Source organism: Pyrus communis, chromosome 10, assembly GCF_041283825.1.
Source record: "Pyrus communis isolate YQ-2024b chromosome 10, ASM4128382v1, whole genome shotgun sequence".
NCBI lineage: Eukaryota > Viridiplantae > Streptophyta > Magnoliopsida > Rosales > Rosaceae > Pyrus > Pyrus communis.
In genome coordinates, this window is record NC_142574.1 from 26,330,740 (window position 1) to 26,345,053 (window position 14,314).

The window sequence follows — 14,314 nt, forward strand, 5'->3', positions numbered from 1 at the left end:
TATTTCATTTTCATGTGTGTGTGTGTAAAACATTAACTTATTTATTGACTTTATATGACAAAAACTATGGGAGCTCTCTTTTTAGGGTGAGTGTGGACAATAATGTGAAGGCATAAAAATTAAAATTACAACTCACACTTAACAAAGCTACTTTTGGGACCTTTTAATCTTTGTCTAGACTCTAGCATATAATTTTTAGAGTTTAGCAAATTTTATTTACATATTTAGTCTTATTAGCATTATTTTTTTTAGAAATGCTAAGGAAACTTTCTCAGAAGTGAGACCTTCCATGGATTCTCTGCTACCTAAAGTTTTTAATACAATATTTTATAACATTAGCACGGGAATAACATTAAAGTGTGAGATAGGAGAGAGTTTATAAAGAGTTCCACTTTAAGAGAGTCTTCTTAACATTTCTCTATATTTTTTTCCTGTTGTGCAAAATGTTACTCGATTAGATCAATGCTAATTGCCTTATGTTTTGTACAAGTGAGAGTGGGGATAAAGAAGTTTAAATCAGCACCTCACGTGAAGTGGTTATATGAAATACTTCAAAGCAATAGAGCCACAATTTTTTGTAAAACATAAACTACGTTTGAAATACGTTGCTTGGTCTTCTAACACTCTCCACCTTATTAAAAGAGATCATAAATTCGAACAGCATGAGTCGACAAAAGTTGATAAATAAAAAAACAATTGTTTTAATATGATTTTATTAGTGCTGCTGAAGCCACCAGCACTAGAATTTCCTCAGTTCTCAAGGACAAGCCGCTGTACTTTACTCCCCATGTGATAGACTCAAAGAGGTGAAGGGATCACATTACGCCACAAATGATGAAAGAAGAAAAGAACAAGACATGTCCCAGTTTCGTTCTGTTAAATTTACAAGGAAATCTATCCAGCATTTGTGTGAAATCCTATTCCCGGATTTTATTGTTATAATCTACGCATTGTTATTATTGAAATTTTATGTTATTTTTGGGAATTTATATTAATTTATTTGAATTTAGATTTTAATTAAACCAGTTGCGAAATTTGAAGTTTGGAAATTAATTATTTAAAATCCGAAGATCTTTTGAGGTCACAGTTTATATTTCTAAATAAAGCTCGATCCCACGAACGCATAGACGAAAGCCGTTTGCGAGTCCGGAATATAACGGTATAATTACAGATGTTTGAAGTTATGATACTATAGATTTTAGGAATTAATTATCTCCTGCTTTGTGGGTAAGAGGCCCAAATCGATATGGGGTTAAGGGGACCATCAAAATTGAAAAAGAGGAAAAAAAAAAAAAAAAAAAAAAAAAAGAGAGGGAGAGAAGAGGGGAGGTGCAGTGAGAGAAAGGAGGGAAGAGAGGGACGAACCAGAAGGGGGAAGAGGAAAGGAAGTGCCCAATTAGAAATGGAGAAAGGAGGGAAAGGAGGGAAGGTGAGAAGGAGGGAGGAAAATAGGTCTCCTCCTTGACCCGCACGACCCAACCCGTTTCTCCATATTTTCCTATGGTTTTCCATCGAATTGGACCGATTTAACATGCCCAAGTATCATCTCGCCACTCCCTCTTCCATTTTCACCCAAAGTTCGAAGGAATTTGGGGGTAATTTCGTGAAGAACCGACGGTGGGTGTTCGGAAGCCACTGCGGCGATCCGCCCATTTCTAAAGGAATTTCCGTCATCCATCACCACCGTCAGGTGTCTTTGGAGTCCGGGAACAAAGCCCAATCAACATTGGAGGCGGCGGAGTTAAGCTTGACGTTGAATTGAACCGCACCCAATTTCTAGGGTTCCAGCGGATCGAGGGGTTTTCAGGCCACTTCCCGGCCGAATTGGACTTCGATCCAGGTATGGAAATTTCTCCCCTCACTGAGAACCACTTGACTGTAAAATTTGTTAATTTTTAGAAATAGTTTGCGAGTCGGGGCGGCCGACCGCCACCCACGACGGTGCGTGGCCAAGGGGCCGTCGATGTCACTCTTAGGCTAAATTAGATGCCTTGAGCTTAGTTTTGATAATTGTGTGACATAGGTTAATGGTTGGAATCTAAATTCTATACGATACGTTAATTGGTAAAAGTGTGAATCGACGATCCGACCATTGGATCATCACCAAATTTTAACATATGTGATATGGTTATTACCTTGATTTCTTATATTGGTATCATCAGTGAATATGACTTGCTTTTATAATGTGATTTCTATTGAAATGTGATTATATATATATATATATATTTAGCCATAGACCTATGTTATTGAACATGATTTGGCTTGTGTACTGATGATGATCGTGATATGTGATTTGACGTGTATATTCGAAAGGTGGTTGATTTGCATAAATGGTATGATATGATGAAATGTTAGTGACTTTAATATATGTGAATATGAAATGGTTTTATAATTATGTTTCCTATAAATTGTTAATTTTTATATTTAGCCATCGATGTAGTTATATGAAGTGGGATTTGACGTGCATATTGGAAATATGGTTTGTTTTGTATGATTGGCTTGATTTGATGAAAGGTGAGGGCTAGTGGTGGACCGTTAAACCATTGTCATGGGGTTTGTTGCTTCGAAACATGTGTCAACGCTCGTTTCATTATTTCACTTATTTCGTTGAGCCTTTATAACTTGAGTAACATGATTCATGTGTTGTTTCATTGATTGGTTGTTATGCTCTATGCTCCACGATTTCGTTGAGTGATGGTCCAGAATCGTGTCCTGGTTCAGATTTCGTTGAGTGATGGTCCGGAATCCTTCCTACTCCACTCCGCGATTCCCTTGAGTGATGGTCCGAAATCGTATTCTGGTTTGGATTTCATTGAGTGATGATCTGGAATCCCTCTTACTCCGCGATTCCATTAAGTGATGGTCCGGGATCGCATCCCCTTGGGTTTCATTGAGTTTGGATTGAGATAGCTTCAAAGATGTAAACTTCGGCCAAACTGTGTCGCTATAACCCTACTTTTCATTATGTGTATGAGAATATGGTTGTGAGATGTTGTGATTGTTTCAGACGAGCCGTTGGATGTTTGGGTGACTCCCTTGGAGTTTTCAAAAGTTTGGTATTGATTTCTTATGAATGATTTATATTCAAGGTTTATAAATTGTGATTGATGGCTGATTTTATTATTGTATCACATGCTTAGATTATTGCCACTCACCCAAGCCTCGCAGCGTATCTGAGTGCCTGAATTGCCAGTGCACCAATCCCATAATATAGGCATTGACTTTACATATGACAGGTCTGGGTAGATTACGAGAAAACCGCTTGATATTTTGGTTCCGTTGAGTGGTCCGGAATCCGATGTTGTTAGATTTCGTCGAGTGGTCCGAAATCCTTGCTCTTGTTCATTTCCTTAAGGTGATCTTAGAATCCTAAATTCAAGTGGATGAGAATTACCCACAATAGATATTGTGAATATAAATTAGAGTTACCATGTTTATTACTTATAATCCAAGTGGGGAATTACATAGAGTTCCTTGGTTAAATTCGTGAAATGTTTTGTTATTGCATGACTTGATTAACGTAATTAAATGCTAAGATTGTGCATCTTGATTCACGAATTGATTAATTGACGGGATTGTGGAATGACGTTGGATATGAGTGTTGTTATTATGATTATTTTAGTTGATTAATATTTCTAGAGAATAATATTGTGCTTTGTTAATTCTTTAATATGTTACACGCTAAGAATTGTGATTTTATGTGGGAACGTGATGATTTATGTGATGGATGAAGTGGAAATGTTATTCGTCTTGTGAGATTATTATGTTGGATATCATTATTATTGTTATGACTAGACTTGTTGCTAAATATAGCGAGAGAATATGATTGTGCTTCGTCGTTTGTTCTTTGAATGATTGCATGATATACATTGTGATATTTTGTTGGGACATAACGACTTATGTGATGAATGTTCAAGTATAGTGAATTGGTGAACTACGAAGGGCTTGATCTTTGTTGAGGGTACGTAGGCAGTCTAACGAGGAGGTTAGATGCAGCCATAAAATATTTGGAAATTACTATGCAATTTGGACCTTGAGTGGTGATTTATTCATATCCTGGAGGCGGGTTATGTTAGATATACGAGTATTTGGTGACGTCTTGTGTTGATTCTGGACGTATGTCGGGATCAGGGCGTGACAATTTGGTTTTTGCTAGATGGATATTGTAAAAATCCTCCAATATGTACTGATTGGTGGGATCACCCTCATCTGATGTGCGAGATTCCGAAACACGAAACCGACAAGGAAAAAGCCATTCATTCGTGGAAACTCGAACGATTTTGCACAAATTTGTGATCTTCATAAAGATTTTGTGTCAACTACACCAAACAAGCAACTATCGAAACGAAATGACAGACCACTAACAATAATACAACGGATAAGTATTCCAGCTCCTAAGCAAATTCAGTTCTCATCTTCATCATCGTTTTCTTCTTCAGAGTCATCATAGAATTCATCATCTTCTTCATATAAAAGCCCTCTGAACTGCTGTGTCCTTATTCGCTTTTGAATTCGGTCCCTTATGGCTGTTCCCTGCTACAGGACCATGACAAGTTCAGGTCAAAAAAATGAAATAAAAATCTTCCCTGATTGTATTCAAATCAGCTGTCATGCATGCAAACGCAAGTGGTATAACAAAACTGAGAGCGAAGGAGAGGGAGAGAGAGAGAGAGCCCACCATTTTATGGAAACCTTCTTCAAACCTCTCCAGAAATCCAGCAACCAGCCGGTCAGCGTTCTCCACCCATTCATTACGACGCATGGTGGCAGTCTGTGTTACTATTTGTATCTGCGCATTCACAAGAGGGTAAAATACAATCAACTTATGACCAGACATCTCTAAGCAAAAACACACTTACTGGTGCTCTTACTAGTGCATGGAAATAAGGGGCCCAGCAAAACCAACAAGATTGTCAATATTATCCAGGAACTAAAGTCCGCAACAAAATTTGTGAGTCTCATTGGTTTTTCTAAGCCTAAACGTTTTCAAAAATACAAGGTACGCTCTTGCCGAGTGCAAAACATGACCTTATTCTCAAGGAATCCATAAGATGTGAGAACTATTTTGCATCGACACTCAAAATTAAGGAATTAGTCAACAAATTTGTAAAAAAAAAAAAATGATGCCAGAAGAAAATAAAAGATTAGAGATGTCAAAGTCCAATTGTCCATTAAAAAAATAAACATATGCTCTAATTGCAAAAATATGCAGCAAAATTGCAAACACAGTTAGACCGTGGAAGAAGTAAAAGTACAGGAAGGGTACCCTTGGAGAGGGTAGACCGAAAAGGCAATACACATCCGATTCTTTTTGGACTATCATCAGTCTAACAAATGGTTGATCTCATGCATTGTTTTCCAATATGCAACCAAATCTATTTAGTATTTTATGCATAGCTCCACTGGGAAGTATATAAATCAATGATTCAGTTATGAAAGGAAATTCCAAACTGATAGCGATGCAATAGTATAGGCGTTTGAAGCATGCTGTTACATATATGGTATTGGAGCCTACTGGATTAAAATCTCAGATACTCCTAGTCAGTGATGCGTATAAAAAGGAACCAAACATTATTAAGCATCATGGTATCATACCTTCTCTCCTACTTTTTCTTGGTGCACCTTCACCCTCTCACGCAATCTTTTCAGTCCCATGTTCACTCTCAGTCGCTTTTCCTAACAGTAAGAAATGAGGATGACGAAGATCACTTTTCGCGCTAGAACAAAAGAAAGTGATCACTTGAACATGACACATTCATATAAACAAGAACTAACCCTCACATAGCTGACACCTAGATCTTTTCTTGAGTACCCACGGTCCAAATTACGCATCACATACTGGTTGTAATCTTTAACTATCCTCATTATGAGATCCGATGTAGAGATCCCATCAGTTCGCTTTGTTTCTTTAAACTTCCCAACAGACTTAACCTGTGTGGCGGTTTACGTAAACATATAAAAATGATAGTCAAGAGTGATGGAGAAATGTATCTACAGAGTAAAACTACTAAAATAAAGTTAATACACTGTTAGCATTCACGTTAGTGAATGACTGACTGATAAACAATTAGCTGAAACACGGCAAGATGAAAGCAAACATGGCATATAAGACGGGAAGAATTCATTCCTATTGCCACCCAGAATTAGTCTACTAGACAATAACCGGTTATGGGACGACCGTCTGCAAAGAACAAAAAGCTCTTGACAGATACAAAAATGGAAAAAGAGAAGGCCTAACAATGTTCTTAATAGGAAATAAACATATAGGTTTAGTTATCAATCGAACTTACAAATTCATAGACATCCTTTCCAGAGCCACTTGCATCAGCATAGCTACAATTACAAATTTAGGAAAAAGAAGAAGCATCAGATTGATGATGCAGAAATTTGCAAATCGTAATTAATTAGGGGTTGGTTAACTTTACGGAAGAGAGTCATGTGCCACAAAGTCAATCTTATGCTTGTCCAGAAACTCTTGCGAGAGCACCCATGGTGCATCAGGGATAACTTCGTCCACCCATCTGTAGCAAATATATTACAACACAATGCTTTAGGAACAACAATTCAGTAATGTCAAGTAGCTAACTGAGAGTGACGATGCAAAAATATGGTGTTCAACAATTTGGCTATCCCGTGGACCCCCTCCCTAAAAAGGGAAAGCTAGGTTCTACCAAAATTAACATTTTTCGTTAGATAAAAGCAATCTTTTGACTAATAAAACAAGGTTAATAGCAATAAGCATAAGATTAACAAATACTTTCATCCGACTCCTTGCTACGATAAGTTGTAACCTAACATAGATTAGGAAAATGACAAGAACACTTACGGCAAATGAATAAGCCAACCTGCAATGGCGGAGTGATTCATAGCGCTCCTTCTCAGTCATAACAGTTTTTCCCTTATAGTTGTGCGTAATTTCATCACCACAGCAGCCAACAAGCAGATACGTATTGGGGAACCTAGAGTTTAGACATAAATGAAACAATCCAAAACCAAATCAAACTCATTCAACTTATCAAATTTAGAAATTTACTAGGAAAATCAGTAACAAGGAACATAGAGAGAAACTTTTTGGCATCGAATTCGAATTCAGAGGCAGAGAGAAGCAAAGAGAGAACTAATTCAAAATGTTACTTGACCAATCTTCAGGAAAGTAAGCATCCAATTAAACCCAGAAACAATTTCAAGTCTTGACAGGGAAATTGCTTGATATTCAAGAAAAAGCATGTAATTTGACTGAAGCAATAAAAACCCACTTCAATTCTAGAGGGAAAGAGAGAGAGAGAGAGTTACAGCTTCTTGGCTTGCTCGAGAGAACGGGCATGGCCGAAGTGAAAGAGATCATAAATGCCGTCTGCATATACTCTCACTGGACGCTCCTCCTCCTCCTCCTTAATACTCTGCTGCTTCTCTTCCTCCATCTCTGCCTCTCTCAGTCTCTCTCTCAACTGCAAATTCTTTGGGTTTTTGCTGAATTGGTTCTCACACAGAAAGCAGGGAGCTTCACAGCCCCTCTCTCTCCCTCTCTCTCTCTCAAGGACCACAGCAGTTGGAGTCTTGTACGTTAACGTACAAATACTCTTCTACGCAGGTTTCTCTTCAAGAACTCGGGTGTGACGAGGATAATTGATTATTTGTATCCCCGCCCCCAAACGTTGTTTTGACGGCTACCCGACATCCAAAAATCAGTTATTTTTTAGAGAGGTGTTATTGGGATTTTAAAATTTTCATTCTATATTTTTTACAAGTGTATTTTTTATTTTTAAATATAGAAAGTTTGGAGTGTAGGATAAGAATTTTAGAGTGCCAATAATAATTCTCATTTTTTATTGTTCTTTATTTTTTAATACAAACGGTAGTACGATATGAATTCGTCACAACTTCATATTTCATTTACAAATATATTATTTTTAATTAGATATATATTAGAATTATATGTATGTGAGGCTTTGAAGCAAAATTTGGTTGTGTGAAATTACATTTCTGCCCCATATTTTTTATTCATGTTCGGTTTTAATTAGAAGGTTAAACTGGTGATTTCATAGGCTTTTGGTTGACAATAAGTGTTTTATTAATTAGTAGAGAAAAATATAGAAAGTTTGGAGTGTAAGATGAGAATTTTGGAGCCAATAATAATTCCCATTTTTTATTGTTCTTTATTTTTTAATACAAATGGTAGTATGATACGAATGCGTCACAACTTCATATTTCATTAACAAATATATATAGGAGATGGATATGTGGTATTATTATCTTTTATATAGTTCTTGACAAACGTTTTATGGGATCTTCTTAATATATTTTAACGATCTGATCATTGAATTACGAGTTTAAGGTTGTTTTGTAAAACCGTATTCGTCTATTTTTTTTTCACTATAAATGAATGTCTTAATAGTTTTGAATTTATCTGATATTTTATATAGATAATATATAAATTGTGTTCTAAAAGATAGACAAAATAGACCCCACAAAAAAAATGTGTCAAGTTGAATAAAAAAAATGATGCCACAAATCCACCCATATATATGATAAGTTAGTCAAACTTAAACCTCATCCACTTAAGTGAGATCACGTGTTGCTAAACCAGTTGATTTTGCACATTTCTTTTGATATTATACCATTTAAATACTTTTTCTTTTCAATTGTGTGTTTGATACCAGTTGACTTGAACGCTTACAGACAAAAATGCGGAGAAAGAATGGTGTCTGTCCTGCTAGGCTGCTACCTTATTAAGAAAATGTTTATGACAAACAGACCAAAAGTTGAATATTATTTGGGTTGGTCACTGAATTAAACATTCATGTTCAAACTGGCTAAATTTGACTGGAAATCCAACCGGAAGAAAAATCAAATTTCTTCTCCGTCCCAATGGAATACGTTTAGATCACACGAGCATTTTCTTGAGTTAGAAGTTGTGTTAGAGTAATGTAAACCGCAACCAGCTTACAGGAAATGCAAACATCAATCATTTACAACAGCGTGTTTGTGACAAACAAAGGTTAATTGGGTTTGGATCCTATGACGGACTTAATACAGACCATGACTAGAGCATCAATGAGACATTCGACAAACGGTGCTCAATCCCAATCTGTGTAGCATAAGAAGTAATTGAAATAAGATTCATTACAAACTATATCGTAATGATACAGTATCTCATTTGTATCGTAACGACATCCTAGACTTTCCAATTACAATGCTCTAACCATACACCACTTATACATACACAGTGATGAACACTTGGCCGTGCTGCTAATAGTTGCAGGGGTGAAATGCACCTCTGCATCCGGTATTTCCATTCTAGCTAGCGTACTTACAGTGCTGTTTTCTATCAGTACCAGCAGTCCGAAACTTCCTCTTGCTGTGGCAAATTCTGCTTCTTTGGGGGACCAGAGGTTCTTGGGTATTCTCCATAAGCGTCTTTCCCGGGTCTAGCAAGCTCTACGTAGATGATCCTGCCGTCAAGATTCTGATAGTAACAAAAAGGAAAATGAGTCACTAGGGGTAATATTTCATCAGGGAAAAAAGCAAAAGAAAAATGGCAAATTTAGAACCTTGCGATCCATATTTTCCAGGGCGAGCATAGCATCATCTTGACTGGTATATTGAATAAATGCAAACCCCTTGGATCTTCTTGAGGATTCATCCTTGATTAGTTTAACTGATCAACACAGTAAATACAGTTACATGGTGTACATGAAAAATAAAGGATTGGACTATGTGAACTATTTTCTGCTGCAAATAAAGGTACGTACCTTCAGTTATCTGGCCGAAACTCGAAAATTTCTGCTGCAAACTATTTTCACTGGTGGAATATGGTATATCTGCAGCTCAAAACAAATTAGAACTTGGACAGTTAAAGACAAATTGCATGGTATCTTTATACTTTTGGGGATCTTCAGTTACCTGGTAATATATTTGTGAAGTGCTAACTCGCTATAGCTGCTACTACCAACCTATACTAAGGTACATAAAAAGGCTCTAAACTTAGCATCTTTTGTAAATTGAAAGATCTGAGGCCTCAGTGAAGAAATTCCTATAGCTGCTACCAACTCCTTGCTCTTTCCATTGTTGGTAGTACTTAATTTGCATTCCAAGCAATCTTCGCTTGCAGTGAGCTTACTTTGGATGGAAAACCATGTGATTGCGCAATTAAGAACAGCTTAAGTAAACCAAATCGTATTCTACAAATCCACAAATGGATTAGATGTTACCAATTTTCCAATCCATTGCCTTCAATGCTACCGTGTTACTGTTAACTATCACCCTGCAGATGAACAACCTCTGTTAGCTGTATTTTTGCGTTTTGTTGGTGCCTACTTAACTTCATGTGTCCAGGACTGACCGAAATCTTCCCCTTCACTTCCTCTTGTAATCAATAACCTCTTCTTAATCCATTTCCTCTTCGAAAATATTAAACCACAAGAATGAAATAAGTCACCAAACTCTTGACTTTCTCTTTGTTATCAATCTTAAAACTGCTCCCTCCTAATCTTCACACTCATCTTAAACTATCCCACCCACATGCCAAATTTCATTATTGTGCCTCTGCTCACCTACATTTATTCCATCTTAAACATCGAAGCGAAATTCGAGTGCGTGCTAACCATCCTCAATCCAAATAAAATGTAGTCAAAATATGTCTACCCGCTAATAAATTTCCAATCTAACACTACAAAAATGCACAAAATTCACAATTGAGAAGATAAATTAAGTAAAAAAATCAAATGATAAGTCAGTCATAATTAAACAATCAAGAGCTAAAATACAGCATAAACTAAATAAAAATCTAAACTTCAAGAAAAACCGAGATAGTGAAACAGTAAAAACTCAGAACAAGAGCTAATCCACTGCATGAATTACACGAAAGTTAACACATTGAAGCAGACCCAGGTGGAAAATCAATCAGTATTTCTCACAATTCACAGATTGAAGAAAACCCAAATGGAAAACCAACCGAATTCACAGTAATTGTATGAATTAAAGTAATAAAAAAGCGTACTTTTAACCAAGATTTTGCTTGCGAGAGGATAGTCGAAAAAGGAAGCTCTCACTTGGAGCTTCAAAGGCTTGGAGTCCGTACGATTCGACAGATGAATCGGTTTCGGGTATGCGTAACAAGGGAAGGAGACCGTTGCCGCCCACATGCCTTCTCAATCTTCTTCTTTTTCGAGTGTCGAGTTTTCTGCTAACTTCTGCTGTTCTTCGCGGCTTCGTTTTTCAGTTTACAGCAAAAAGCCCGCGACCCGTTTTTCGGAACGGGTCCTAACCCGAGCTCCCAGCCCAACAGCCTCAACCCTTTGCTTTCAGCCCATCCCATTTCTCAATGCCACACTCCTTTCTTTTTTTTTTCCCCCCTTCTTTTTTTGTCTTTTGACCATGAGACATCCTAAACTCTGTACTCTCAGAGTCCGTTAGTCCGTTTGGTGAGCAAGATAGGATTGACCCTCATGAATAGGATTGGATTGGCAGGAATTGTTTAGGCTTTGAATCTCAATTCTTGTTTGGTGAAACACCAAACTGTATAGGATTGGATCGATGGCATAGACAACTCAAATTAGATATGTTGGGATAGCCAATCCAATCCGTGTTGCAATTTTTCTCATCAAACATTAGATGGGTTACAAGTCTAATTTAATTGGAAATAACTTATCCCATCATGCTTACCAAATGGGGCTTCAAGTCTCATCAACTGGTCTAATTTATATTTACACTTTATGTGGTTGCGAAATAAATAAGTAAACCATTTGTCTACTTTAAACATCCATAATTTCTTTTTATTTTTTATTTTTAATAAAGTGACAAAATGATATGCTAATTACTTTTTATTCATACAACGATATTGGGTGACGAGTATGATCCGCCACAATTAAATATCAAAATTCGTAATTCATGAAAATTGAACTTAAGACCTTAAGACCTCCTACTTATAATAGACAGATTATTTTAACAAGTTGAGCGAGTGGTTATTCTAAACAACTTTTACTTAATGGAAAGTGGACTCAAACTTTAAAAGACGAACACGCTGCCTTATTGTTCTATAAATAAATAACATGTAGTTCAGAGGCTAAAACATATTTACATCCAAGACCAGGTCAAATAAAAGCACGTTCCTGACAGAGGTGATGAACCTCAATTGCAGGAGACTCACAAGTCACAAGTCAAAAAGGAGACTTCCGAATATTGCTCATGAACCTGGAATTTTTACTTTTAAGTAGTGATGCTTGGAAATTTCAAAAACCATAAATGTTGATAACTTGAAAGGATCAGGATCCTCTCCTGAGCTAAGGATGAAGATCTTTCTAAGCAAGTTCATCAAGCTGTTGAAATTTTATCCAACGGTTACAAACAGGAGGTTCCTCTAAAAATTATAATAATTGTAACCATTGAATAAAATTTTAACGGTCTGATGGACTCGCACAAGAGGATCCTGATCCAACTTGAAAGATCTCAAAGGTGCACAAAAAACCAGGATACTTGGTAGTGGTGGGGATGGACAAGTTAAAAGGTAAGGGGGAGACAAAGACCCATGACCATGAAGTCTTTGAAGCTAATTACGGCACTCTATTTAAGAAGGACAATAACTTGGATTGACCGGATTTGATCAGTCCAATTGGGTTGACGGCTTCAGGCTTGAATAATTTTCCTCCATGCTTAGGAAAGAGCATATTGACTGGAACCAGTCCAAGTAAAACAAGGCTACATGGAAAATAATTTTTCCGATCACCTCAAGTGATGATAATGGTTATCATCTTATTTATCATTGTTTAATGAGTTTAAATTTTAAGAATTGTATTAATAGATAAAGATCTGAATTGTATGAATAGATAGAGATCTAAAAATTTAAACTCATGTAATAGTAATGATAAATAGGATGTGAGCAAAAATATACGTGGGCTACTAGCCTACTACATATTCCTTTCATGGCATCAACGTATACAGAGGCACGAAAATACTGTCATGCTCTGGAGATCTTATATTTTGATGTTTTTAAATATTAGATTTTGGTGATTTTTTTTATTTTGTCTCTCACTAAATAGGAGAAATTTTTTCTGTCACATAGGAAAATTTATCTATTAATAGTTTAACAGTTAAAAACCCAATGTATAGAAAACCGCAAAACATATTAGAAAATTGCAAAACTTCGAAGTTTGAACCAAAAAAAAAGGATGAAGTAAAAGCGACTTAAATTAATTCATGTGATTAGAAGCTTAAACTCAAAATATCCATCCACCATCCTATTTTGGTGGTTTTTAGCCCTCCCCTTTCTTTTTCTCTCATCTTCCTTCTGTCTTTTCACAGTTTTTTTTTCTCTCTACAAAAATGAAATCTTGAATGTTCAAACAGGAGAAGAAGGAAGGGGAGAGAAAAAAAAGGAAAAATAATCCTCAGTAGATAATACATGCAAATATATTTGTTGCATTTATTGTCAGTATGTGTTCGAAAAATATTAATACATCGGTCTATCACAAACGCTATAATATGGCATTAATTTACAATTACTCTCATTTGCTTGTTTTTTTGTTTGATTTTATAATTCTATTTATGAAATTTGTACTCAAAATTCTCTCTCACAAAAAGAAAAAAAAATTGGACGCATGCATGTTAGTGAAGCATTTAATAATTTTCACACTTTTTGTTCCTGTATTCTCTTGCTTGTTTTTATCACTTGATTCATTGTTAATTTATGCAATTTAGATGGTTAAAAACAAAATGAATTCCATTTTTATTTCCTAAGTTTTTAAAAGGGAATTGTTATTAGCACTCTAAAAATCTCATTTTACACTTCAAACTTTTTATATTATGAAAGAAAAATACACTTGTGAATAATGTAGAATAAGATTTTTAGAGTGTCAATAACATTTTTCTTTTAAAATAGTGCTTGGAAACAAAAAGATTGAGTCTCTTAATTACATTTGGCGCATGTATACCAACCACCAAGCCAATCAGCAAGCTAAGATACTTGGTCAACCAACTGAGAGTCGATTGACATAAAAAATGGTCCTCAATTAAACAACATGCCACTTTCTTGTTCCGATCCCTCACCCTTTTCTCACTCTTTATTGAGTCTATTCTCTTGTAAGTCATTAGTCAATACCCCTGACTAAATTGAGTACTGCGGCTGTGCTAGCACCACTACTGCATCACACCACCAATAATGAAACATTGGAACCTCCATGGTGTTGAGGTATTAATCTCAAGTCAAGGAAAACAGCGATTTTGATTTTGCATGTACTTATAAATAATTGAGCTATTTTTCAGATTGTCATTTGGTTTTATGGTGGAACGTTAATTTTCTTCATGTTATCAGAGCTAG

General features: G+C 36.1%; 2 protein-coding genes across 3 annotated transcripts; both read right to left on the bottom strand.

Moving 5' to 3' along the window:
• Window positions 1-4,278: 4,278 nt before the first annotated feature.
• Window positions 4,279-7,601, bottom strand: LOC137729795 (choline-phosphate cytidylyltransferase 1). 2 transcript variants are annotated; one of them, XM_068468817.2, is made up of 8 exons: window positions 7,294-7,601; window positions 6,846-6,959; window positions 6,426-6,521; window positions 6,291-6,333; window positions 5,776-5,931; window positions 5,596-5,676; window positions 4,679-4,789; window positions 4,279-4,533 (listed from the first exon to the last, which is right to left on the bottom strand). In XM_068468817.2, the coding sequence occupies exons 1-8, from the start codon at window positions 7,419-7,421 to the stop codon at window positions 4,405-4,407; spliced, it is 858 nt and encodes a 285-aa protein (XP_068324918.2). In that variant the 5' UTR covers window positions 7,422-7,601; the 3' UTR covers window positions 4,279-4,404. The 2 variants fall into 2 exon arrangements, with proteins under 2 accessions (XP_068324918.2, XP_068324919.2); XM_068468818.2 differs by lacking the exon at window positions 6,846-6,959 and having other exon boundaries at window positions 7,294-7,563.
• Window positions 7,602-9,077: 1,476 nt separating this feature from the next.
• Window positions 9,078-11,215, bottom strand: LOC137729615 (glycine-rich RNA-binding protein 4, mitochondrial). Its single transcript, XM_068468593.2, has 4 exons — window positions 11,000-11,215; window positions 9,753-9,821; window positions 9,552-9,658; window positions 9,078-9,466 (listed from the first exon to the last, which is right to left on the bottom strand). The coding sequence occupies exons 1-4, from the start codon at window positions 11,142-11,144 to the stop codon at window positions 9,329-9,331; spliced, it is 459 nt and encodes a 152-aa protein (XP_068324694.2). The 5' UTR covers window positions 11,145-11,215; the 3' UTR covers window positions 9,078-9,328.
• Window positions 11,216-14,314: the final 3,099 nt, after the last annotated feature.

Excerpts from the sequence above, each read along its gene's own strand:
- LOC137729795 (XM_068468817.2), bottom strand. The coding sequence starts at position 7,421 with ATGGAGGAAGAGAAGCAGCAGAGTATTAAGGAGGAGGAGGAGGAGCGT. Across the intron at positions 6,522-6,845 it reads GAATCACTCCGCCATTGCAG|ATGGGTGGACGAAGTTATCC; the intron begins GTTGGCTTATTC and ends TATTTGCTACAG. Across the intron at positions 4,790-5,595 it reads AAGAAAAAGTAGGAGAGAAG|ATACAAATAGTAACACAGAC; the intron begins GTATGATACCAT and ends GTGAATGCGCAG.
- LOC137729615 (XM_068468593.2), bottom strand. The coding sequence starts at position 11,144 with ATGTGGGCGGCAACGGTCTCCTTCCCTTGTTACGCATACCCGAAACCG. Across the intron at positions 9,659-9,752 it reads TTTCGGCCAGATAACTGAAG|TTAAACTAATCAAGGATGAA; the intron begins GTACGTACCTTT and ends TGTGTTGATCAG. Across the intron at positions 9,467-9,551 it reads TGGAAAATATGGATCGCAAG|AATCTTGACGGCAGGATCAT; the intron begins GTTCTAAATTTG and ends TGTTACTATCAG.